At 43.5% G+C, this 27,510-nt stretch overlaps 2 protein-coding genes across 2 annotated transcripts in view; one reads left to right on the top strand and one right to left on the bottom strand.

Annotated features, from left to right (window-relative positions):
• Positions 1-18,440, top strand: part of LOC147725114 (GTPase IMAP family member 1-like) — a 53,955-nt gene extending 35,515 nt beyond the window's left edge. Inside the window, exon 3 of the mRNA XM_086966545.1 lies at positions 17,064-18,440. Coding sequence (XP_086822671.1) covers positions 17,064-17,803 — 740 coding nt within the window. The 3' untranslated portion in view covers positions 17,804-18,440. The remainder of the gene's footprint in view (positions 1-17,063) is intronic.
• Positions 1-27,510, bottom strand: part of LOC147725113 (GTPase IMAP family member 8-like) — a 289,891-nt gene that overhangs the window by 208,106 nt on the left and 54,275 nt on the right. The gene's annotated exons all lie outside the window — the stretch shown is intronic.

The raw sequence follows: 27,510 nt of genomic DNA, 5'->3' as shown, positions 1-27,510 counted from the left end.
GTCATTTGTGCATGACTGACAATGGTGTCCTTTTGTGCTATGCTCGATGCTCTTCCGGATCACAGAGAACTGAACTAGGAGTGCTGTTTTTGTCTGTTGGATTGCCCTTTGCTACTTGTGGTAAGCTAGTGGACAGTTAGTGCACAGATGTGTTGTGGCTTCTTCTGCTGTCCAGATGTTACAGGAGCCAGTGTAACTTCAATGATCTTGGTTGCCACACAGGGGAGGAGGTGGATTATGGAATGTGAGGCCTAGCTGCCAATGTGTTTTGCAAGGTTAATGTTGCATGTGCTCAGGTTGTTGAAACAAGGGTAGAGGCGAGAGAGACTAGTGTTGCAGGAATTCTGCTCCTACACAGAACTGTGCATAGAGACTTAGGACCTCCGTGAATTAGGGTGTGCCAAAACCCACCTAAGTACCCAAACCCCCTACCAGACTAGCAATCAGTGACTCATTGGTTCTTCGTCCTGTAGCAAAAACACCAATTATTAGTCAACCCAGAACATGCGACTTAGGACACCTCAGGTAAGGTGGATTACAAGAACACTCTTTCGTTACAGTCTTACACCAGTCCAAAACAAGGAGTAAATAGAGACACATGCTAGTTTGAAATGCTTATTTCTAACGCCATGATCGCATGCGCAGTATCTTAGATAATACAAGCAAACATATTATCAGAAACAAGGTTGTCAGCATTGTTACTATTCCATAAAATACAAAGGGAGAAATCATCTTACAATGCCAACGGGAAACAGGTTTAGAATATACTTAGATTTCACCCTCCCTAGAAAGTGAGTTAGTTTATAATTAAAGAAGTCTCATAGGATTACTTGGGCGGCCCCATAACTCTGGTACTCAGCAGTAGTGGATCACATTGAGTTCTGCACAAGCTGTCAGGATACGAATGTTCTCCAAGTGTGTTTGATCATGCCTGCACAGTGCATTATTAAATGCGCCAGTATCAGAGTTGGCCACAGCTGCATATGCGTTATGGCTAAAATGTGCGAGGAAGTTTCTGAATAACAGACACAGTGTCCAAGATAACCTTGACGGTCTCGGCTCTCCATGTGCAGACTAAACTAGCGAGGCAGTTACAAATGTAGCATAACAAGCTGTGCTCATGTGAAGCAAAATACTCAGCCTTCTCTAAACAATATCGCAAGTGCGTGTCATGTGCAAACCCGAGCAGGAAAGTAAAAATGGAGATTACGCTTCTAATAAACCCATTCTAACTTAACACTGTGTGAATGTAAGGCTCGCCCCCACTACACCCTCCCTTGATTGAAGCACATGATATAAACGTGGGCGAATTAGTGAACGCAGAGTCCAAGCCTGAAAAGCAGAGTCAAGTTCAAACGTGCCAAAAAAGTTATTTGCTGTTTCATAGAAAGCAGTAGCTAAAAAAAAATAGAGAACAGGTATAAAAATAAAGAGTCTCATTTCAACAGCGTTTAAGGACAATATGTTGCAACAGCCTCCAACAAGAAGTCATTGTTCTCATCTGAAAACATTTCAGCCATCCAATCTAATAGTGGGAATGAATGTACATGTTCCTCAACGATCGGAGCCTCTAGTACTATCAGAGGAAAACTCGGATCATCTTCAATATAACTGCGTACCAAGAAGTCAAGCGTTGCTGCAAAAACATTCCAACATCCCATTATTCCATGTTTGGCTGCTAAGGCCATAATCCCCCCGCCAGAACAGAGCAAGTCATGAACCACTAAGGGGCTCATCAGCTGGTCATAATCCGCGTTGGGAGACACCGTACTGCAGAGACACAAATCCAGGGCCCAGTTGAAATCGCAGCTCAGGCAATGGAAGACAGGCTGAACGCATGTGAAAAAGCACTTAATGTTGCTAGAGGCAGCGCTCCATAGTAACTAAGCATTCGGTTGCGGAGCAGTAATAGCCGGGCCATAGTGTCGGGTGCTGCAGGATGTGCATCCATTTTTAAACAAACAAATCAAGGGCAGCACACCAGCAACTAATGCAAGCATTAACGGTAATCCACCAAAGAGACTAGAAAAAATCAAATGAAAAAATGCGGGGAACACACCAAAAATTGTTTGAAAAGAAGTCATAAGGCCACTGCTTATGACTTTAAAAAAAGTGTGCTAATCCCGTAGTCGAGGACGCATTAAAGTGTGAATTAACTCCCCAAAATGCAAGGGCAGTATTTAATAACGCATGCACTTCAGTGCGGGTATTTGCCACGTGAAGGACACATGTTTCTTTAGCAGATGTAAGAGCAACCTCTTTTTGAGACAATAGTGCTCTTATACGACTCATTTGGTTGAACTCTGCTTTCAATGTCGAAATCGACGGCCAGATGGAACCATCCAGTTTCCCATGAGGAGGAGGAAACAGAACATTTTTACAGCAAATTACACGCTCCGTGACCGTAACCAAATAAGCGATACCAGCCAACATCCCACAACAATCCGCATTATTTAACAGTAAATACCTACCGTTTGCCAGTAAAGTTAATGTTGGTATGATAGCAGTTGTCAGAGTGCCTTTCAAAATACAGACCAAATTAGGGGCCTCCTGATTACAAGAGCCATGCAATTGTATGTGTCTACAAATTAAAGAGTGATCTGGCGCTTTTGTGCAATTTTCTTCATTCAAATACATTTCTTTACCCTCCCTCAGACACCTATAGGTAAATGGTAGTGACCAAGCTTCATGGAGATAAGTGCTGCCTAAGGGTTCATATCTGCCTAGTATTTCATGCAAGCTTCAAACTTAAACAGGCTGAAAGGTAACGTTATCATACCGTGAATAAGCCACACAGCAGAATTTGTTTTGGCCACAGAAAATGGCAAGGGTTCAAGTTTTTCAATATGCAACATAGAAAACGTGGCGTCTTTCATCGACATGAATTGTTGTTTGTCAGTCATGTTAAAAGGAGCAAATAACGATGACGTATTCATGTAATCCCAAGGAACTTGTCCTGCCTTTAACGTTTGCAAGGTCCATGCAAACTGCATAATGGAAAGCAATTGATTTTGACCATGGAACAAAACAGAGACATCTTCTTGAACTATATCAACAACAGATGATACAATATTATCTAAAGTGTAAATGCGAGAAGAAAGCGTATTGATGCTATTATCTACAACAGCAAGCACTTTTTTCCAAATTCGCTTGATCTATAGCTCTCAACCTCGAATCAGCCTCAATCTGGGACAGTTTCCAAACTTCATTGTAAATTGCATATACCCATCTTTTGGTTCTGCCAGTTGTAGGGCCGTTAATAAAGTCATTCAGGTCAACATCATCAGTTTAGACAGGTGAAGTTTAACTGATGCTAAAGTGGAGTGTTTGAGCAAATTTTGACATAGCTTGCCTACAGAATAGGTAGTAACAGAATGGTCACTCTCAAAACGAGGATCCACCCTAACCTGTGTATAGCCACGGGCCAAACCCAGAAACCGATGCTGGCAAGAATCAGCACTTTTGTGCCACAACAACCAACCTTCAGGATCCAAACTAGAGATGTTAAAGGAAGAATTCAGCATTAACGCTTGCAATTCTCTAATGGAGATTTTTGAGTAATTATCCCAGCCGGGATGCTCTTCCAACTCTGGAAACGATGGTGCATTTAAGTTTTTAGTAGTAGCCAATCCAAAGCAGGTGGTTTGGGAAATGGTCGAATTAAAAAACAACATATGGTTCGGGATGAGGCATGCACGATGCAAAGCCTCTGTGCCTTGCACTTGCCAACTTTTAGAACCCCAAACAGATTTAAGATCAATGGTATCTTTCTACAGCTCATAGCCCCCTAGAGCCAATTGGTCAAGAAAGGACTTGAAATATAATAATTTGGTGTGGGTCAATCAAACTTTGAAAGAGGACTTTTCGGCCAACTTAAAATAAAATACATTAGGATTTGTTAGATTAAAATCAGTAAAATATGTGAATCTCATCAAAAGAGATTTGGAGCTCCCTTCTATAGTAGCTGGGCAGTGTTCCCATTGTGTATAATTCACCATATTCCTTCTTGTGTTCGCCTTGTGCAGGTAATGATTTCCAAAGTGTTGGTAATAATACAAATCACCATAGTTAGCAGAATTCAAATATAAATCTTCAGCATCAAAGGCAGCATAATATTTCAAATCAGAAAACAAAACTTCAACGGATCTAACATCCCAATCATCAGCATGTATATTCTGCTTAATTACATCCCCCATGGAAACCCTCAGTACATTTGGGACATTAATGACTTCAGTCGGACCATACATCTGGAACTTCACTGCATCCCAAACAATTCCATCTAAAGCTGGCCAAGCAGTGATGTTAACGTGCTCCAAGTTTCTCTTGATGTGGTGAAAGGAGAAGTAGGGTGCCAATGTTCCATTAATTGTTCGGATAACTAATCGTTTCTCAACCTAGTGTCCATTTACTAAACGAAAGAAAAAAACTACAAATCCAATTGACATGAACAAAAAAATTGATAAAAGTACCAACCAAATGTAAGTCCAAGGTGGAATTAAAAAATGTTTTTTGAACCATGTTGCAAAAACAGAAATCTTCGAAGGGGACTTCGATGTGGAAGAGTTAGTGTCAAAGGAAAATCTTGACTCATTTGCCAACCTAGTTTGTAAATCAGGCAAAGAGAAGTCAGTGGGGTATGTATACTCAGTCTCATCAAGAGCATCTTGAGGTGGAATATTCAAAAAAGGACTTGATACAGCAGGCATCTCTAAGACAACGTCAGTAGGTCTGCTTCCAGGAGCCGGCGCTAAAACAGAATTTCTCAGTATAGCCGGACAGGAGACCGCAGGTTTCATACTAAGAAGAATCGGCCACTCTGTGTAATTTGACATTGTTTATGGAGATGTACCTCTTTTCTTTACGACCTGGAATTGGTGGTAAAATGACTGTTCTTGTGCCCTGCACTCCAAGTACAGGAACTGGTGCTCGATACGAAGGGTCAAATTCTTTCTCGTTCTCCATCTTCTCACGGACCAGTTCTCCAACTCGTGGTAGCCAGCCAACTACCAGGATCTGCAACGCAGCATCAGATGTGGAGAGCAAGTGTTCCTTTGCAAGAGTGCCTCTCGTCTTTTGTAGAGTCTGTAAAACATTAAATTGTTCATCTACGTCAAAGGGTGCAGCAGACGCCACAAAGTCTAGACTGTCAAGGTCCGGGACATACATTTTGATGTCAAAGAGCATTTCGTATGCGGTCCGCCCTCCCAGAGACCTTCTAGGGAGATTATTAAGAGCACGCTGTATGCTATTGAGGTGGGTTAGCCAGTTCCTTCCAGTACCTATAACTCGAGCTGTCAAAGACTGCTTTAAATCACGGTTCTTTCGCTCCACAACACTGTTGCCCTCAGGCCTGTATGGAGATGAAACTTTGACTTGGACCCCCAAAGACCTCATGGCATCCTTGTACGCCTTAGAGGCGAACGCTGGACCCTGGTCAGAATTGAAAGTGCCACAGGCAAAAACTGAAAACAATCTACCTTCACAGTCAACATCATGGGAGAGAGTTTGTATAGTAAGGCGCCTATGACATAAACTAGCCCCCCCATTACGTTTCCCTAAACCATGAGAAGCAAACACATAACCAACCCATTGTCTTTTAAGTTTAGTCACTTCTTTGTCTGGAATATGTATTTCTTGCAGGAGAACAATATCACCGTTTAAGTTGCCAATGTGGGACAAAACTCTTTGACATTTTATAAGAGAGCCTAAACCTTTAACATGCTATGATATAAATCTTGAAGCCATCTTTAATACAATAATGAATTCAGAGAATACAAAACAAGCTGTAATACTTAGCATTCTATGAAAACAATGATAAATAAAAACAAAAGATACTACAGCTTAATCCTGAAAGTAAAACAACTTGTCAGAGTAGATGGCATAAGAAGTACAAATTGAAATCGTAGACAAATAAAGAGAGAAAAGAAGAATAGGAGACAGAAAGGTAGAAAAAGAACATATGAAATTAAAAAAGGAAGACTAAAGATAAACAAGAACTTGATATAAAGTTTCAGAAAAAAGAAAATAGAAGACGAAGACAGAAACATGATGAAGCAAAAAAGGGAGAGGGAAACAAAGCCCTTATATAAAAATATAAAAAATGACATACCAGAAAGAGCACACAAAATTCAAGGTTGGTGGAGCCACTTAAGGGAAATGGTACAACGACTGGAGTTCTTGGGATCGGGCTCAGGAGGAGTGAGGTATATTGTCAAAAAACGTGAAGGGAATAACATGCATAACTTATGACAAGGGCAGTACATAAGAAAAAAAGGAGAAACAAGTTATAAAAATGATTAAAAAAAATACATAAAACATATAAAACATATACCCAGGAGTATATACGATATTAACAAGAATTACTGAAACAGTAGATCTAGTAATTTCCATATCTTCCAGCCTACAGTTATCCAAAAATCATTGAAGAAGACAGGGGTCGTCTTAGGTCATGGTCTTGTTCTTATATGTGACTTTCAACAGGCAGGGATGGATGAGACCGAATCTAGCATTGATATCTCGTAGTACTGGCCACTTATCTAAAAATGTCTTCTGTCTGTCTGCTGTTGCCTTGGCATTGTCCTGGGAAAAGAAAAGGGTATAGCCGTGCCAGGAGATTCTACTGTTGACCTTGACTGCTTGCAGGACCTTCAAGAAGTCTGTGTATTCTATTGTTGGTCAGGTCACGGAGGTAGAATCATTATTTGAGGAAGGACAGTTGAGAACATTTGCACAGATGATGGAGCAATATGATCTCCCCCCGGGCAATTCGTACTCCATAGGCAACTAATAGACAGCAGTCATAGGCATTGGAACCCGGATGCAGCGGAACCCACACCCCACCCAGTGGTCCACACGATTTTGCACATGGCAGTAGAGCGACACTTGGTAGCTTGGCTCAATAAGGCGGTACGTTCACTACTCCTTCCATCTCTTCAACCTTTGCGCTAGGAGTGGGAGACGGACATCGGAAGAGTAGTCCACGATAAAGAATAGAGCACGGCCCTGGAATACCCTAAAAAGGTATCCAGAAACGCCAGATTCCGTAATATACAATTCAACGCCCTCCATAGGGCCTACCTCACACTGCGCCGCCTGCAGCGTTTCTTTCCGGACACTCACTTCGAGTGTCCCCGATGTCAAACTCCGGGAGCGAATTTCAGACATATGTTCTGGGATTGTCCCACACTCCCAGGCTTCTGGGACACGGTCCTTCGAACCCTTGAAGAGGTTACGGCCATCACAACCATGACCACATGGGAGGCATGATCGCTCGGGATCTTCCACAGACGGAAAACCGAGAAAATACAGTATCGCTTCCTCTCACTGGTGATTCTTCTGGCAAAATGGGGAATAGCCATGCATTGGAGGTCCCCCATGGGGCCACCGGAAGCGGCATGGATAGACGTGGTGCATACATGGGGCAAGGCAGAGGAAGAGATACTCCGAGAGGAGAAAGAACATGGACACCGCAAACACCCCATATCCTTAGAATGGGCTCAGTTAATGTACAAATTTACACAGGCGACACGCCCCCAAGAGTCACCCATGACCTCGCAGTTCCAGACACAACTAGCCACACCAGCCCGCACCTCCATGACACAGCCACAAACACTACCTGAACATCGCAAGTAGTCGTGCCCTCAACTTTCGTGACCCAACTCGTGCCAATAACTCCCCACACGCAGCTGCTCCCCGCGACCCAGGGGCGCCGACACTATGCCCTAGTGCAGCAGCTTGCCCCCCTCTGCTCACCCCCTAGACTCCCCCCCATGCCACCCAGTTCATCCCTAAATTCTTGTAAGAGTTAGAATGTTTAGATTGGAGGGGTTATCACCCCCCACCTATGGTTCATTGGGAAGACCTATGGATAACGACGACACAACAATACATGCAGCTGCGGATCATGCCGACATAGTCAGTGCTCTCCGCGACACCCAATTAGCAACTGACACACCACGAGTCCATCACCTTGTCGTCAACAGGAGACGGCTCTTCGCGGACAGTACTGACTCCCCTCAGGGGTGTACAGTGGACCCTGTAGGGGGCCATGAGGTAAACGCTACTGGAACACACGGTTAGGTGTGCTCGAAAGACATGGGATCCCTGAACGAGGGGGACCGCTAAGCGATTTCTTTGAAACTATGTACCTATGGTCATGCATTGCTATATTTTTTATAATTACTGCCATGTTAATATAAAATGCAAACTAAAACTAAATAAACAAATTTAACAAAAAAAAAAAGAAGTCTGTGTATTCTAAAAAAGACAAAATTACTCCTCTTGGTTTATTTGATGAAAACGCAGAATGTGGAGCTTGACCTAAATGATGAGCTCTTTGAATATTCAATGGTGGAGATTCTGGAAGATCCAGAAGTTTTGGGAGAAATGATTGGGCAAAGGAGAGAAGATTAAAGCCTTCAAGTCCCTCTACTAAGCGGTAGATACATAGAATAGTGTCTATTGCAATTTTCAAGGTTCTCAATCTGTTTTTGTAAATGCGAGATCGGAGATTGCATATAGGGAACTTGATTGACGAAAGAATAGAAAGATATCACTTTATTTTCTAATTGAACAACACTACTCCCTTTTTATTAAGTTTTTTATTGAGCAGAGCAATCAAGAAACTGCAAATATTTACAAGATATAACCAAATTGAATAAAAAAAAACAAAATATATATATATATATATATACATATATATATATATATATATATATATATATATATATATATATATATATATATATATATATATATATATATATAAAATTATGACTCAATAATTAGAAAAAACATATACGGCAAAATTCATAATCAGGTTAACAATTAACAAAATATTTCCAATTCCGTAAAAATTTTGAAATTGGCCTCACACGTTTTGCATAAGCTTCTTCAGAAAGCTTTGTACGTTTCATTTTTGTAAGCCATTTTTTGAACAAAGGTATTTTGAGTGATCTCCAGTTCTGTGCAAATAATGAACGGGCAACCAACATTCAAATCGCCAGGAAATGAGTCTCAGTTTTTGAAAGAATAGCCTCCCTACTAGTCATCCCAAACAAAGCAGCTTCTACTATAGGTTTGTACGTTTTTTTAATCGCCTTACTAAAATATTCAAATACTCTCTCCCAAAATTTCAACTTAGGACAAGAAAAAAATATATGGCGCCAGCCCCCTTCTGATGATTTACCACAACGAAAACAGCTATTTTCCACGTCTTGATACATTTTATTTAATGCTTCTGGGATATAATATACCATCCCTTGAGCGAGAAATGCCATTCTTTTATAGTTTGCAGCTCTCAATATCTTATATCCTGTAATTAATATATTTCGCCAATCTTGATAAGAAAAAACGCAATGAGTTTGAGTTGTAATTTTCTCCAACATTTTAAAACCAGAGGGGACAGATCTTGGGAATTTAATAAGCGACACCAATTACCCACTGCGGACAACTTTGAGATAAATAATGCAGTAGCGATTTTGCCGGGGGGGGGGTATTGAATGTAAGGTTATATCTTTTCAAGAAATGAATAATTTGAACATTTAAAAAAAGAGGATTTGTTATTACTGGAACCTCTGGCCTTGACTTCTTCCCAAGTAATCATCCTGTCCAGTTAATGTTAATGTTAATGTTAAAATATTTATATAGCGCAACGTACACCGGATTGGTTTCTTGGCGCTTCTGGGATGGGGCTCTATGGAATGGAGGCTCAGGAGGAGTAGGCTTGCTGGAATAGCCACGTTTTAACTAGCTTTCTGAAATGAAGATGCGAAGCAGTAGAACGGACTGAGAGAGGGAGGGAATTCCATATTTGAGGGGAAAGCGTGGAGAAGCGGGTGCCACCGTATTTTAGGCGTTTAATCTGGGAGTGATAAGTAGGTGTTGTCCAGCGGAACGAAGGGTATGAGAGGGAGTGTATTTTTTGATCCGATTTGAGAGGAACCTAGGGCCTTTGTCTGAGAGGGCTCTATGTGTAATACAGCAGAGCTTGAAAGTGCTTCGCTGTTCCACAGGAAGCCAATGCAATTTTTTTAACAAAGGTTTTGTATGATGGCGGGCCGGGAGTTGGAAGATCAGTCTGGCCGCCTGATTCTGTATCAATTGCAGCCTGTGTATCTGGTAAGCTGGAATACCAGCATACAGTGCGTTGGCATAATCCAGCCGAGAGACAATAAGTGCAAGGACGACCAGAGTGAGGGCTTCTATGGACAAAAATCGTTTTATTTTTTTTATTTTCCGTAACATAAGAAAGCAAGCTGATACCACAGAACTAATCTGTGAAGTCATTGAAAGATCACTGCTGATTTTTACGCCTAGGCTTTTTGCGGAAAGAACTGGGGTGGGCGGGGGGCCCAGAGCGGGAGGCCAGAAGCTGGTATTCCAGGGGTTAGAGGGCGTGAGTGTCAAGACCAACTCTGTCTTGTCAGGATTAAGCTTCAATTGGTTGGTGTTCATCCAAGAGCTGATGTAAGTCATGATCGACTGTAAATTGATTTCAGAGAGTCTCGTAGGTTGAATGTTAAAGATGAATTGCAGGTCGTCTGCATAGTTATAGACCAGGGCTCCCATTTCCCTCAGGGCTGATATTAAAGGTTGCATGTATAGGTTGAATAAAAGGGGGGATAATGAGGAGCCCTGTGGGACTCCGTAGGAGAGCCTGCCTTTTTTTGAGCAGAAATTGCCCAGATTGACAGATTGAAGTCTGTTTGTCAGGAAGGATCGTATCCACCTCAGGGCCTGTCCTCCAACCCCAGTGCTGTGGACACGGTCGATCAGGATGTTATGATCGACCGTGTCGAACGCAGCCGAAAGATCAAGGAGGATCAGGGCCTGGGGGAGTTGAGGTCCGCCCCCATGCGTAGCTCATCCATGACCGTTATGAGGACTGCCTCGGTCGAGTGGGCAGGCCTAAAGCCAGCTTGGTGAGGGTCGAGATAATGAGACTCCTCAATGAAAGAGCTCAAACATTCCGTCACATGTGTCTCCAGTATTTTACTACGGTAGGGTAAAAGAGATATAGGACGATAGTTACTCAGCACTTGAGGGTCCGCCCCGGGTTTCTTGAGGATGGGGAGGATCTCTGCACTTTTGAACGAGTCAGGGACTGTTCCACTGCCAAGGGAGGTGTTGAGCAGGGATATGGGTGGATCAGGGCATGCGCTGAAGGCTTCGCGAAGTATGTGGGGGGACCACTGTCGAGAGGGGAACCAGATTTGACCCTGTTCATCAGTTTGGAAAAGGAATCCGAGTTTATAAAGGGGAAATGGTCCAGTAAAGGGGGATGAATTTCACCAGGCAAGGCAGAAGGACTGGGGTACTGGATAAGGGGATACTGGATTTTATTGTATCAATTTTTTCGAAAAAGTAATTATTTAGCCTGTCACATAGATCTTGAGAGTGCACGGGTTGTGCTGACACTCTCTCCATCCCTGTCAATTCGTCGACAATCGAAAAGATCTCTCTGGTTTTATTTGCCGAGTTCAAGATTTTACTTGTAATGAACTCGGTTTTACATTTTAATACAGCGGCTTTATAATCTTTGAAGAGAGATAGGTAACTGGATTTTAGTTCAGGGTCGTATTTCCTACGCCACTTTCGCTCGGCCTGTCTGAGGTTAAGTTTTTGAAGCTTCAGAGTGGGAGAAAAACATTTTTGGGCATCGTGAGGCCTGCGTGCTTTTATGTGTTTTTGAGGGGCAACCTTGTTGCTAGCTTGTTCAAGCCAGATGGCTAGGTTTTCCGCCTGAGGTGTGAGAGAGGTTTCTTGGATCGGCGGGGCAGTGTTGATGAGGATAGTTTTGAAGGACTCGATGCTGGCTTGGCCCCAATTCCTCGCCTTCATGCTGCTAGGTCTAGTTGTGGGAGGGGCAGCCAGCCCGGCAAGTGTGCATCTAATTAGACAGTGGTCTGACCAGGTACAGGGAAGGACATCAAGTTGGGTGATGTCTAGGTTAAAAGACCAGACTTGGTCTAGGGTATCACCTTTATTATGCGTGGGGGTGTGAATATGTTGAGTACAATTGAGATTGATCAATAGATCCGTGAAGTCTCGGGAAAGGGGGGTTTCGTTTGTGTCGCCTGGCCAGTAGTTAAAATCACCCACGATCAACACTCTGGTATGATTGATAACCAGATGGCCAATTAAGTCAGCGAACTCCAACGGGTAAGATGGCATATGCAATGGAGGGCGATATGCAACGACACATGCCAGCGAAGAAAGGTGAGTTTCCAATTTGATAATAAGTGTTTCCGTCTGGACAATTTGAATGGTTGAGAGTGCTGTGAACTGGTATTTTTTGTGGATGATTGCAGCCACGCCGCCACCCTTTTTTTCCGTGTCTCTGTCTACATGGAGGATGTAGTAGGGAGCGGGAATGGCTGCTAGGATGTCCGGGGAGGAGGCATCATGCAGCCAAGTTTCAGACAGGAATAAAATATCCAGTATAGAAAACTGGTTAACTGTCCCTAAACTGGAGACATTCCATGTTTTTAACTGATGAATATGTAAACCTAAATCTCTACACTCAGTTAATTTTAAGGAGAAATAACCCAAAAAATACTTTTGTTTGAAAACAGTATGAAGTCGATATGCAAAGTCCACCAATGTTTTAAATCTTGTTTTCTGTGGGAGTTTATATGTCTTTCCGGCTTCTTGAATCATTTTATTAATAAAAAATTATCAACCTGCTTCTGTTTAGATAATAAGCATGCTACATAATCAAAAAATTATGATTCATAATATAAACGAATATTTGGAAGAGATAAACCACCTAACTGAGTACCAGGTTGTAAAATCAAATGGTTGAAAAAATAAATATCAAAAGAGGTAGAATAAACATCTTAATAAGTGCCACTCGCCCGATCAAGGTTAAAGGAAGATTAGTCCATTTGTCAAGAAGTTTCTGAATCGTTGTACTAGAAGCACCATAATTCTGCTTAACTAACTGCCCATATTGGCCCGTTACGTAAATCCCCAAATACCATATGGGATCCGTTCTTGATGCTTGTAGTTTCAAATCATCTGGCTGGAATTCAATCCCAGCATTTAAAATAAACATTTCAGTTTTACTTGTATTAATTTTGTAGCCCCCTATTAATTCAAATGTCCTAAATTCAGCCATTGTTGACTGCAGATTAGACTTTTCTGGAGATAGATATAAAATGGCATCATCAGCGAAAAGTTTTACTTTTGCCATTCCAACGATCAGGGCTTTGATATTCCTATTGGCTCGCATTCTAATTGCGAGTGGTTCAATAAAAAAAGTAAATTAAAGGAGTAATAAGGGACAGCCTTGCCTGGTCCTGTGATTTATATATTATATATTAATTAACCCTGCCTGGGCCCCATTTACTATTATCTGGGCCTGCACCCCGTAATAAATATTTTGAAGAAAGGTAATCACTGAGGACAGAATCCCAAACCTAAAAAGTGCAAAAAATAGGGTATCCCAATTAAGTAAATCAAAAGCTTTCTTGGCATCTACCATCATGATGCAAGCTGGTGTCTTATTAATGTTAAAATAGTCTAAATCTTGAATCAAAAAACAAGTGTTTGTTGACATCATATGACACGCTATAAACCCCCTCTGATCCTATTGAATAACTTCCTTTGCTGCAAAAACAAAACGTTGGGCCTAAATCTTCATAAAATTTTTATAGTCAGCATTCAGTAAACTAATCGGGCGAAGAGAGTTAAGATTATTAGATGGTTTTACCTTTTTTTGCTAAGCTAATTACTGTTGCCCTCTTAAATGGAGTCAACTCGTTCACAACCCTACTCTCCATGTGTGACCATTTATCATGCAGTTGTTGAAGGCGAATATAAGTCTCTTCCAAGTAAGCTTTAAGTGCCCAAATCTCCTCAAGGATTTTTTCCATAGAGATTGAAGGAGGAGATATGGTTAGTTAAGGTGGATCTTTGTAACCCCTTTCCCAGAAGGATTAAAAATTATGGGGCAGAACTGCCCAATAATTTAGACACAATTCTGGAACTAGTAAGTGGAATACTTGAACTCAGGAAATTTGTTGTTGCATCTTCCTCTGAATCTGCCATGTTATTTTGAAGAATGCAAAAAGGGTTGACATCAACCACAAATGAAGTAGAGCTGTTGACTGAATGACATTTCGTTTTCTTTCTCCCCATACACAAGGTAGCATAGAGGGAACACGCAGCCAGAAATATTAAGAATGCCCAGAACACCAGAAATTACAGTATACACTTTATGCTGAGAAATTCCAGTCACAAGGAAGATTAAGTGAGGCAATATTTATTAAATGTCAGAACAACAAGAAAAATAATATAAGTTAGCTGAAGACCACTAAGGAGATATGGAATAAGTAACTCCAATACAAAACATTAACATTGCTCACTAGATATCTAGCAAGAACTCGAAACTGGATGATTCCAATGCTTAAAAAGCCCCTTGTTATTAGTTTCTGAGGAAAAAGCATCCTTGTGGCAAAAACAAGACAGCAGTCTCAATCCCTGGGGGAAATGTGACGGCTCAAAAAAATACAAAATGCGATCTTCCGCTAACCGCATGAAAATCCTTAAAATCAGAAAACATATGATGGTAGCTTCATTAGTCGATATCTCGCATATACAACGGTGAGGTCGTGCTGGGATATGAGCGAGAAAACCTCCCATGCCATGTTGGAGCTCACAGTGGTGCAGCTGTTCCTATCGACGTCCAATTTATAAATTTAAAGTGTTATAGCGCGCATAGCTGCCCAAGTGACTGGGCGTCCCAGCGCTGAATAAGCAAGGGCTGAGAACACTCGAAGAAGAAGAGAGTCTAAGCTGGAAAGAGTCTTTCGAAAGGCCAGATGGTTCTGGAGTCCTCTAATGGGAGTTGGGAGAGAGTTCCAAAGCTGCGCAGCCTGAACTCTAAAGGAGCAATCGCCCGCTCTGGCTCTGTGAAAATGGGGAGTACAAACCAAGCCCGAATTGGCTGATCGTAAAGGGTGGTTCGGTACATATTGAGCCAGCAGATCCCCTAAGATCTGTGGGTCTTAACAAGTCAAGATTTTATGGGCCACACATAAAGACTTAAACTGACTTATTTTCGCTATCGGTAGCCAGTGCAACTTAGGCAGAAGGTGCGTGACCGAACATGATTTAAGCAGAGCTAACAGGGCGCGAGCTGCTGCATTCTGGATTCTGTGGAGGCGAGCAGTACAAGACTAGTTGGCGGCTAAATATAGGGAATTCCCATAGTCCAACTTTGACAAAATTGTAGCCTGAAGGATAGTTTGGCAGACTTTTGGTGAAAAATAGCCAAGTAGGGGCCTCAACCCTCTTAGGAGACCGAAGCAAGATCCTGCCAGGGCCCTGGATTGCGCATCAAATGAAAGTTCGCTGTCAATCCAAAAACCCAGATTTTTTACTGTCTTCTTTGGCTGAGGTGCGGGTTTAAGTTTGTCAAGCCACCACTGTTCGGATCAGAGGGCACTATCTCTCCCCAGCACTAGAATTTCTGACTTGGCAGCATTCAGGTGTAAACAATTTGCTGCCATCCAGTCAGAGATAACTACCAGGTCCTTTTTTAATTTAAAGAGATTGTCTTGGCAGTTCCTTGAGAACGCAATGAGTAGCTGGGTGTCATCGGCGTATGACACCAATGACAGTCCTCTGATCTTACCCAGCAAAAAAGGGGCTGGACATCAATGTTAAAAAGTGCAGGGCTCAGTATAGAGCCCTGGGGGACCCAATGTTTAATAGCATGTATCTGAGAATGATACGGTGGCACCACCACTTGAAAGGTTCTGCCTTCCAGGAAGGACTTAAACCAGGCCCAAGCCTGCTCCCGGACCCCGATATCATGTAGTCTTTCTAGGAGGATCTCATGGGAAACAGTGTTGAACGCAGCACTTAAATCCAAAAAAATTAAGGCCGCGAAGTTCCCAACATCTAGGCTGCACCGGATGTTCTCGGTCACAGCTAACCACGCCGATTCAGTCGAGAGTTTTAGTGTGCTCTACAAATTCCGCCAGGACTGAATTCACGGAAGCCTCAGTGACCTTAGCCAGAAAAGGAAGCTGGGAAATTGGAAGGAAATTACTCGGGTCCGATGGTTCAAAGGAAGGCTTTTTTAGAAGTGGTATAACTTTTGCATGCTTCCAAGGTGCCGGCAATAGTGCCAAAGACTGTGAGAAATTCCCCACATCCTTACTTACTGGGGTGATGGACTTGAGGACTTGCCGAAGCTGATCGGGTCTTAGAGGGTCAGCTGGAGAACCCAATTTGATTTTAAAACATAAAGATTCAATTTCAGAGAGGGAAAGTGGGGGAAAAGAGTACAGTGTTGGTTTAACAGGATTAGACCTGTCATCCAGCAAGGACAGTGAGAGATATTCAAGAAGGCCTTGGGGGGTCCTACCATAAGCAGGTTAACATAAATAGTCTCTACCTTGCGCACAAAGAAATCTGCGAGTGCCTCACATTGAGTGTCAGAGGAAATCGGGCGTTAACTTTTTCGTTGGCATGTTGCATGTTTTTAAGCAGGGAAAAGATCATTTTAGGAGGGTTAGTACTTTCCAGAATTTTAGTGGCAATATGATCTGCTCTGGCTTTCCGTATCATTCTATGATATGCTTTATCATAGCCACGCCCACCATCATGAGACAGTCATGAGTAGCTGATATTAACCGAGATTGAAGTGGATTCATCTGGAATGGGTTTACATATTAGGAGGGGACATGGATAATTAAAGGGTTAAATCAAAGGCATTAGGAAGGCCTCGTTGTGAAGCCTGAGACACAGGGGGTCTCATCTCACTTCTGAGCACCAGCACTTGGAGGTCACTGACATGCAGGAGGGAGTGAGACAAGAGCCTTTCAGTTAACAGTCAGTAAGTGGTGTGAACTACCATACATTAGTTACTCACCCCACAGCAATAGGGGGGAAACCCCCAACTGCTGTACTTTGGACACCTTCTTGTTTCCCCAATAAAGGAAACTCCAGGAGGGGAAATGTGATTAAGCTTTGTACTTACTTATCTGTTAATAAAAACTTTCTCTCTCTCGACCAGTGTTTGGACTGACTTTTGAATGTTTCCTCCACAGGTGACAGCTGCAGAGGTGAACCAAGGTGCATGCCAAGTGAAGATGTCTGTGAACACAATGGACCCTGCAGGACTCTTCACTCCACTTCGTCTGGTACTCGCACAGCAGAACTGAGACTGATCCTCATTGGCAGCACCGGAGCCGGGAAAAGTGCCACCGGAAACACCATCCTGAGGAGGAAAGAGTTTGAGTCCAGAGCCTCAGCAGTGTCAGTGACCAGACAGTGCAAGAAAGGGGAGGGAGAGTGGGAGGGCGGTCCTCTGCTAGTGGTGGACACTCCGGGCTTCCTTTCTGCCACAGTCAATGACGAGGAGGCCATCCCTGAGTTACAGCGGTGTTCAAATTTTTCCTTCCCCGGCCCAAACGCCATCCTCCTGGTGCTGCAGGCTGGACGGTTCACCTTGGAGGAGCGGGAGTCCGTGCAAAGGATCCGACATATCTTCGGGAAGGGTGTTGAGAAGTTTATGGTGATCGTGTTTACACGGAAAGACGACCTGGAGGGGAAACCTTTACAAACCTTTGTGGAAAAATCTGAGAAGAAGCTTAAAGAGCTGGTCAGGAGCTGCGGGGGGAGGGTCTGTGCCTTCAACAACCGAGCAACAGGAGAAGAGAGGGAGCAGCAGGTCCGGGGGCTCTTTCAGATGATATGCAATATGCTATACAAGATGCTGGGAGGTCATAACTGGCTGCGGCAGGATCGGGTGGATCGAGAGTTCTGGCAGAGGATCTGTAATTTGTAGTAAATCTACCACTGAGAGGACGTTTGGAAACAGTAAAGAGAGGAACAAGCAATTGTGACTAAAAAGAACTTCAGTTAAAGTAGTTCTGAACAACTACAACCACGTCCTGAACCCCAGGAACCTTTCCAAAGCCACAGACCCACTTATTACCCCATCTTACCAGATATTACACTAGATAGCTTGTGAAGAAAGATATATTTTATTAAATTATTGAGTCTGTTATTGTAGATCACATATATACCATTTATAGTTATCATCTTTTGAAATGAATAATGTTTTTTGTGATTCATTGAGTTGTAAGACCTTTGCATGCCATGAATCCTAAACGTACGGTTTTGGAAGGCTACAAAGTGCCTTCTAATACTGAAGGGTGACTCAACCTCACACTTGTTCACTTTCTGTCACTCAATCAAAATGTCTCAATCTGAGATACTCTCACTGCCTTCACTCACTCTTTCTTGGTCACTCTAGGACTTACCTACAAAATTCCTGAACCTCCAGAGCTTCACTTTTTTTAATGCTCCAGTGACTTAGACCTCTCAATCATATCTATCAGGTGACACAAAGTCACCCTGCGTGACTTTGTACAGCCTTTATAGATATGAAGTTAGCCTAGACAGCGCAAAGCCCTGTGTTCCCTCACCCTGCGTCAAGGAAGCATACCATGGGTGTTGCAGTGGGTGTTCCCATGCAGCACCCATGGAATTTGATGCTGCCCTAGATTTACAACATCACGTAAACCTAGGGCAGCACAAAAACATTTAGCCCTCCTCAAGAACAGGCATAACAGGGAGAAATGTTATTATTTCTCCTTGTGTTTTCCTCTTTCTATGTGTACTGCATTCTCCATTCTGCAACACACATACAAGCAGGAAAATGCCTCCATGGAGTGTTTTAGTGCAGGAAGGTGTAACAGGCTACCTAGCACCATGCACACTCCTTTGTATCATGGTGCAACGAGAATAGGTTAGGAAGGAAATGCCAACTAGCTCTCCAGATTTGGGAGAGTGGAAGTATTTTAGGCAGGGCCACTGGAATTATGCAGTAGGAGATGACCAAATTATTCGGCACGTTTGACTAGATTATGCAGCAAGAAAGGTCATATTGTGTTGCACCTTGTGGCATATTTTATGATACTATCAGTTTATTCCTTTTTTATTTTTCTCATGGTAACACTTGTTGGCAAAGATTTCACCTTCTTAGTGCCAGTTTAACACTCAATATAGCAATTAACAATTGAAACATGATCAGTCAACATTTGCAAAGGACTTTCCACTGCACAGGAACACATGTTCCCACGTTGTTAGTAACATTAGATCCGCTTGCAATAAAAAATAAAAAATGTGGTTAAAATCTGAAAACTATGCACCTGATTATTTGGCAACAGCAGCAAATCTATAGTTTTGAAAAAAGTGCCACAGCTGCAGACTCGCAAACATCTGGTGGCCTTATTAATTGGCCACTCCTAACTAAACCCTAGTCTTTGACCCCACCATGCCATCCAACCGGCTTTGATTGGGGGTTTTCTGGTCTAACCCAGTCCAGTGTCAGCTTCTGCTCTGCACTGAGTGTACACGTACCAATGTGACAATGTTGCCCAGACTCCCATACCAAATAACACTTGTAGCTTATGTTATCTTCCTAATGAGTACAGATCTCAAAACCTGCCTCCCCCGCATGTGCATTCAAATTCATTTTTCAAGTGAGGTGTGTGATCCATGTAACCCCCAGATACCGAGCAGTATCAATGCTTCCCATGCCAGCCAGTGGGTCAAAGGAGTTTCATTGTATAATCCTAGCCTACCCTGTGATATTACTCCTTTTGTAATTCTCCAGACTCACTAAACATCAAGGATCATCAGGGCATACACTTTTCACACACCACAGTGAACAACTTGACTTCACTCTGAAGTGAACTGTGAAGTCTGCCCATGTAAGACACTGATGTGAGGCATGGGCTAATCAGATTCTGCCATCAAAACAAGATTTAAAAAGTGCATATTGGAAATTGGTACAGGTAGAGGAGACGCGCACTCCTAACCTGGGGATCCTCACTGAGCGGTTCTTGGAACACAAACCTGTCCGGAAGCTTGAACCTTTTCTTGATTTCATCCAAATTCCAAGGGACAGGGTGCTCTACAAGAAGTTGAGAATCGGGACCCTTCCGCTAGGTGAAATGACAGCAGCCTGGAAGCGGCGCAATCCATCAGCTGCTTCTTGTCCCGGCTGTGTAGCCCCCATTGAGTCTACCCCCCATTTCCTCTTTGCATGCCCAGCATACAGGTCTGCAAGAACCAAATGGCTTAAACCCATTTGCAAAAAGCTGGGTTCTAAGAACTACCGGGTGGAGCTACGCATTTTAAAATCTGACACCTCCTCCCTCACCTTGGTCTGTGGTGTAGCAAAATATCTGGGCTCTGCATGGCTAATACATTCTAAGCTCCTAGCGAAAAGTGTGTGTCAGGGAGTGTGCGCGTCCACTTGCTGATATATTGTTTTTATCACTATTCACTTTTAATCTTTTTATAGCAAATATATTTCTAATGAAACAGTTTTTTGATTAATTTATCTATTAAGTTGTATGGTACAATTATCTGTTTTAAATTTGCGAATTTAGGATGTATATGCTTTTATGATCATTTTTATCGAATAAAGTACATACAACAACACTGAAATAAGCTCACTCTCTTCATAAAATCACTTAGCACTCAAATTGTCATATCCCTCAAAGACACCACACTATGCAGCTTATACTACATAATGCTCTGTCTTGCACATTATTGAGTTACATCAAACATCTTTTCTTTACTCACAGCCTTTTTCTTTATATGTGTTTAATGAAAGCCCCTTGGCACCCTACATTGTGTTGTCAACACAGTTGTCCCCCTTTAGGAACCTCTTGCTTTGATATATAATATGTGTTGTTCATTTCAGTAAGAGGTGAGTAACTCTGCTGTTATCAAATTCACATTTTTACCATGTTGTTTTATTCTACAAATGTTTAATACAAATATTGATAGTACTAGAAGATTAGCAACTGTGAGTTATAGTTTTGTAGTCTTCAAAACATAACACAGCCTAATTACTGTTAACCCTTTCATTGCGTCTCTCTCGTTCAAGGCCTCTTTTAGACTATTTGGGGTAGTTAGCGCTCAGGTTCCTATAACTTTTTGTACCATAAGGTATCCACACATAATGTGCGTCCTTTTTTTCCCAACAATCTGAGGTTTCTAAAGCTAGTCAGGGTTTTAGTATTCCCGTGGACTGGACCGAGAAATTTGCTAAAATACAACATCATTTTGTATTTTTGGGGAAAAGTGGGAACAAAGCTTCAGAAGAAAGAGTAACTTTTTCCCCTGCAAATGGTATCCACAAAGATTTTGCAGTGTTAAAATCACCATCTTCAAAATGTTTAGGAATAGGCAGACTTTTATTAAAAAAACCAAATATTCTACACTGATCACATTGAGGGGTATTTAAGCAAGGATGAGGCGAAGAGAGGCTTTAGCCTTCTTGGCTTAATACATCTCTCTGCCACTTCCGAAATGCCAGGCAACACCATATTAACGATATGGTGCAGCCTTGCGTTTCCCCCTGCAATGGCGCTAAGTTTTACAACAAGAGTGCAAGGGTGTCGGCGAGCAGGGAGGTTTGTTTATGTACAGGAAGGTGTCCCTTCCTGCATATAAACAAACCTAAAATGCCAGTGTGTAACTTATGTGTGTGCTGCTTCATGCAGCCCACATGTAAGTTACAAAATGGCATTTTAAAAAAAAGGTTTGTTTATGTACAGTAAGGGACAGTTTGTGTGCTCCATAAATCCTTTACACCTTGCTGTTAAGGTAAGCCTGTCTGCTTTTGTGGCATGCTACCAGAAGGTTGGGCACAGGTTAATTTTGTGACTTTTGTTGTTCACCCTGGCAGGGATTACGGTTGCTGCTTTAGAAGGGCACACACCCACCTCAACCAACAACCCACTTTCTCACATTTGTGTACAGTAGTTGGAATCAGTACTTGCATTTTTTGCAATGTCATACAGTGGGTTTCTGTAACACTAAAACGCTGTGTAAATAATATAATTCCATATTCAATCTCTTTTTAAATTATCCTTAATTGACTCTTTTGGCTTTTTCCAAGTTCACGCTCATTCTACCTGCCTGTCTGTGACCATACCCACCGGAATAGAATTTGAGCTCATCGATCTGGAGAAAAACACTGTGGCTGAACTCAAGGAGTTCTGTAAGGAAGTGAGGCTTTCAACCAAGAATGGCACCAAGAAGTTGGATCTCCAGAAGGCTCTGAGGACCTGGCTAGAGGCTCATAATTACTTGCTGACAACAGCAGGGGACTAGGATGAGGAGTCGGATATGAGGAGCATGAGGAGGATCAGGGCACACATATGGAACTGCAGCAATTGCTCCCTGTATAAAGTGGTATGGTAATTGGTTGTCTATGATTGGTATGTTTGTCTTACTAGTAAGGTCCCTGGTAAAGTGCACTATGTATCCCAGGGCTGGTAATGCAAATGCTACTAGTGGGCCTGCAGCACTAATTGTGCCACCCACATAATTAGCCCTAATGAGAGATCTCAGGCCTGCCACGCAGTGCCTGCTTGCAGTTTGTTAACTGCCTTGTTGTCCTGACAAGTGCACACTCTTGCCAGGCAATACCCTTCCCTTTTTTATGCACATCAGGCACCCTTATAGTAGGCCCAAGTTACTCCCTTGGGCAGGGTGCAGTGTATGTGAAAGGTTAGACATGTACTGAGGTGTGTACAATATCCTGACAGTGATATACTGGCAATTTCGTTTTTCACTGTTGCAAGGCCAACTTGCCCATAGGACAAAATGTGGAATGCTGTGTAACATGATTCCAGTATATCTTCCCATCGGCAAAATTTGGAGAGATGGAGTTTAGTGTGCCTGAGCACAGAATTTAGTAACACATCTTTTTGTTAAGATGGTTTTTAAATTGTGTGTTTAGAAGCCACGCTTTTAGAAGTGGCGGGGTTCTTGTCCTAACCATCCTGTGCACCTCTGCCTTGTTGTGTATTGACTGTCTGGTTTTGAATGTGATAGGGTCTGGGGAGGTGTCCTGACACCAGGGAGGAGTAGCATTTGGTGTGGTGGGAGGAGTAGCCCCCTGGATGTGAAGAGGGCTGTGCTGCTGCCACAAAAGGATGGCTCCACCTCCTGCGGAGCGTCTGATGCCTAGAACTTCACTATCAAAGGAAGAGGGTTTCCACTGGCAGGAAGACACCCAGAACTGCTTTGGACCGGGCTCAGAGCCCCCCCTGAACACAACGACTTCAAACGCATTTGTGGGTATGAATGTGAGAGCTGAAACACCTGTACTCAAGACTGAACTCAAGACTGAAAAATGATTGAAACTACTTTGTGATGAAAAGGAATCTCTGCCAAAGAAGAACAGCTGAAGAGGCTGAAGAGAAGGACTGCCCTTGCTGTGTGTTCTGGGGCTGGTCTGCAGTTTGCTGATTTGACTAAGGAGAGGACAAAGGAGTTTGCTGTGTGCTGTGTTCCCCTGCTTGAAAGGATTTTGCTGTGTGATGTGTCGTGAAGTAACTTGTCTCCAAGGGTGTGATGAGAGCTGGTCCCCTGTTGTGGAAACTCAGGCTCATCAAAGTTTCCAACCGTGTCTCAGCAAACCTTGGTACATGTGCTTTTGCACCCCTGAGACTGCTGTGTGGTCTGTGGTGCTGTTTACGAGGTGCCCCGTGACAGCATTGCCCCGGCAGTGTGAAACATCGTTTGAGCTGCTGCATTGCTGTTTGTTGCCCGAGCTGTCATCGTAACTAAGGCTGTGAGTAAGGATCACCACTGCCGGCCCTAGCTGCAACGAGCTAAAGGATTTCTAGAACCTAAGGAAGCTGCAAGGTGAAAGGGATTGCGATCGTTGTCAGCCAAGGGGAATTTGCCCAAGATCGTCTATCTAAGCGTCGCATAGCAACAGAGCCAACCAACAGGATGTCGGACGAGTGGGGAGAGAAAGAGAGAGCGAGGCAGCACATCCATCCAGGTAAGGCTTGGACTCCGGTCAGGAGCCACAAGCATGCGTGGCCTGGGGAGTCATGCAGGAGGAGTATAGGAGTGCTCCGATCTCTCTCCCGCTGCACCGCGTTAGACAGACTGAGTTCTCGAGTGACCCATACCTGCACAGCAGTACTGGGGCCACCCCTTTAAGTTTTTGACCATTGTCTCTGTTGTTGGGGCCTAGTGGTGCACGAGCTGACCGCGCAGATTGGCTTATAACATTATTCCTTGCAATACGAACTGCATTATTCTTCCATTAAGAACTGCATTACTCTTGCATTACGACCTGCATTATTTTTCCACTGTGAACCGCATTATTCTTGCATTCAGAGCTGCATTCTTCTTGCACTATGAGCTGCATTATTCTTGCATTACGAACAAATATTCTTGCATTACGAACTGCATTATTCTTGCTTTACAAACTGCATTAGTACTTGCATTAAGGACTGTCTTACTTCCACATTGCAAAATGTATTACGAACTGCATAGCATTGCATTAGGACTGCACTAGATCATCGTGAACTGCTCATTAATACTGCAAGAACCTACAAGTGATTGTTGGCCTAATAACTGGCAAAGTGAAACATTACGAATATGCATATGTTGAAATGAAATGAAATGAAATTAAATAAAACGGGTCTTATCATGCGAAACTAAGCACGGAGGCATCAAGGCGCCTAAGAAAAAGGATCAAAATAACCAGAAACAAGCACTACAGATACGCCTTGGAGAATAGCCACGTTTTTAGGGTTTTCCGAAAGTTCTGGACTGACGGATGGGATTTAAATCCAAGCGGCAGGCTATTGAACAGTTTGGGGGATACTGTTGAGAACGCTCTCCCACCCCATTTGGTTCTACGAACGCGGGGAACCACCAACAGGCTCTTGGTTGAGGATCGGAGAGCTCTCTCCGGAGCGTATGGATGCAGCAGTTTTCTCACGCCCTCAGCCCCCTTACCAGTAAGCGCCCCATAAGTCATACAGAGAGTCTTAAAGGCAATCCTAGACTCAATAGGGAGCCAGTGTAAGGTTTTCCTGGCCGCCGTGGCAGAAGATAGTCTAGGAGCGCCCAATACAAATTTGGCTGCCGCGTTCTGTACTGTCTGGAGGCACTGCAAGAGACCTTTGTTAGCCCCAGCGTAAAGAGCATTACAATAGTCAAGTCGCGAGGCCACCAATGCAACGACGACCTGCTTACGAGCCTGCGGGGACAAGTAGTGCTTGATTTTGCGAAGAATTTTAATAATGCCCCAACAGGTAGCTACTGTTCTATTGTCCTGCTGTGCCATTGAGAGATCAAGGTCCATAATTACTCCCAGGTTCTTAGCAGAATCTGTAGGAGTAGGGCAAGTTCCCCACGAAGAAGGCCACCATTCGGCCGTCCAGATGTTGACGTTCCTACCAAAGACCAGAACTTCGGTCTTCTCCCCATTCAATTTGAGTGAGTTGTTAATCATCCACTCAGCAACCGCCTCCATACAACTTCTAAAGTTATGAATTGGAGCGTGCACCGAGCGAGGGAGGGACACCAAGATCTGTGTGTCATCAGCATAGGAGACTATCTCCTTCCCATACGATCTCACCAACCTGGCAAGTGAGGCCACATAGATGTTGAACAGGGTCAGACTTAATGCCGACCCTTGTGGGACCCCACATTGCACAGGAGTGGGAGGAGATAAAAAGTCTCCCAGCTTAACCCTTTGCTCCCTCTGATTCAAGAAAGAGGCCAGCAAGCTCAAGGCCACGCCATCTACCCCTATCTCCCTCAGACGAGATGTTAAAACAGAGGGAGACAGGGTATCAAAGGCGGCTGTCAGGTCTAAAAGAATCAGCAGGGAGGTATGGCCCTGATCGACCTCAGTGCGGATGTCATCAAGCACAATCGTCAAGGCCGTCTCCGTGCTGTGAGCCCTCCTGAAACCGTGTTGGGACTGATCTAACTGACCCGAGTTGTCCAAGAACGCCGCCAGATGCTTGCTTAGATGGGACTCCAGCATCTTGGCAGGGGCTGGGTGCAAGGAAATAGGGCGAAAGTTCTTGAGCACATCAGAGTCTAGTGTGGGCTTCTTAGAGAGGGGCTTAACTACAGCACTCTTCCATTGGTCAAGAAAAATACCATTCCTCATTGCTCTCTTCATGATGTCCAAGAGCGGGGGCAATCGGGTATCTCTGCAATCCTTCAGAACTTTAAGAAGACAGGGATCTAAAGGAGACCGTGACCTCAACTTGCTTAGAAGCAAGTCGAGATCTTGGAGAGAGACCGGAGGAAACACAGATAGGCTCACAGTGGTTGCAGGGACATCGGCTTCGAGAGGGAGGAGAACAGCACCAGGAGAGGAAGGGGGTATTAAAGCCTTTTGTGAGTCGAGGGCCGAGTAGATGTCTGCTATTTTCGTATGAAAAAATCCTGCGATTTGATCACAGAGGACTTGTGAACATACTTAAGGGTCAGGCATCTGCAATGTACAAAGGGAGTCAACTATCTTAAAGAGATCTCTCGGGGAGGTGAGAGTAGTCGTAAGATGGGAGAAATATTCTTGTTTCACCTTAATGACCTCCGCCTTGTACTCCTTAAGGAGAGATTTGTGTTTCTCCCTCTCTAGGGGATTGCATCTCACCCGCCAAAGCCTTTCCTCCGAAAACCACAGAGCAGAAGCTCTCTGCCGGGCAGAGTAACGCAAGGATGTTGGATTTTTATCGTTTGGTTTCATCATATTTCTTTTGCTAAAGATACTGCTATTTTTATGAAATCAGTGTGGAATCCACTTGTGGTGTTTTCACTGTGTTACTGGGAGTGTGGTTGCAAATACCTTTACACATTGCCTTGGAGATAAGCCTGGCTGCTCGTGTCAAGCTACCAGAGGGTGAGCAGGGGTTATTGAAGAGTGTGTTTCTCCTTTCCCTCACTAGAAGCAAAGGTCCCTTTTTGGAATAAGGTACCTACCTCAGCCAACTAGAGACCCCCAGTTCTAACAGTACACATGCAATAAGCTCCAAGAAGGACATCCTGCTTGTTAAATTTTGACTGATCTCTGAAAGCTATCACCTTAGATTCAGGTACAGCCACAATCCCCCAAACCAGTCTTGGGTAGACTTTTTATATCACTCCATCAAGGCACAAAGGGGCTCATTTACAAGCCCTATGTGCCTCCAGAACGTAATTTTTTGTGAAGTTCCGGTAGTGCACAGGGCTTAGCCATATCCACAAGGCCAAGTATAGCCACCCTGCTTGGCTTTTCATGGCCTCATAGCTATGGAGTGAGGAAATGCAGCGCAAGTCACTGAGTTGCCTCATACTACGATGGCAGGTGTTCAAACGTAACACCAATGGCATTTGACTAATTCCCAGATTTACAAAAAGCTGTAAACCTGGGAATGCGTCAAACTCCAATGCTTTCCCAAGGAGAAATGACATTGTTCCTCCTCCTTCTTTCCTCTTTTTATGTGTGCAGCAGTCCGCAGCACACATAGAAAGAGGAACCCACCTCCAATGATTGTTTTTGTGCAGGTAGGGGCCCTTTCCTGCACAGAAACAATCATCCCTGCTACGCAGACAGTCTTGCACAATGGCACAAGGTTGCTTGCATTAGTGCATGGCAGCCATTTGTGGACCAGTGCAGGGGGAAAGGACAGGAATGTGCCGTATCTGATAGATGGG

This window comes from Lissotriton vulgaris, chromosome 4_1 (assembly GCF_964263255.1).
Source record: "Lissotriton vulgaris chromosome 4_1, aLisVul1.2, whole genome shotgun sequence".
In the NCBI taxonomy this organism is placed as follows: Eukaryota; Metazoa; Chordata; class Amphibia; order Caudata; family Salamandridae; genus Lissotriton; species Lissotriton vulgaris.
Note: the sequence above shows the minus strand (reverse complement) of the source record. Positions and strands in the feature narration are given on the sequence as shown.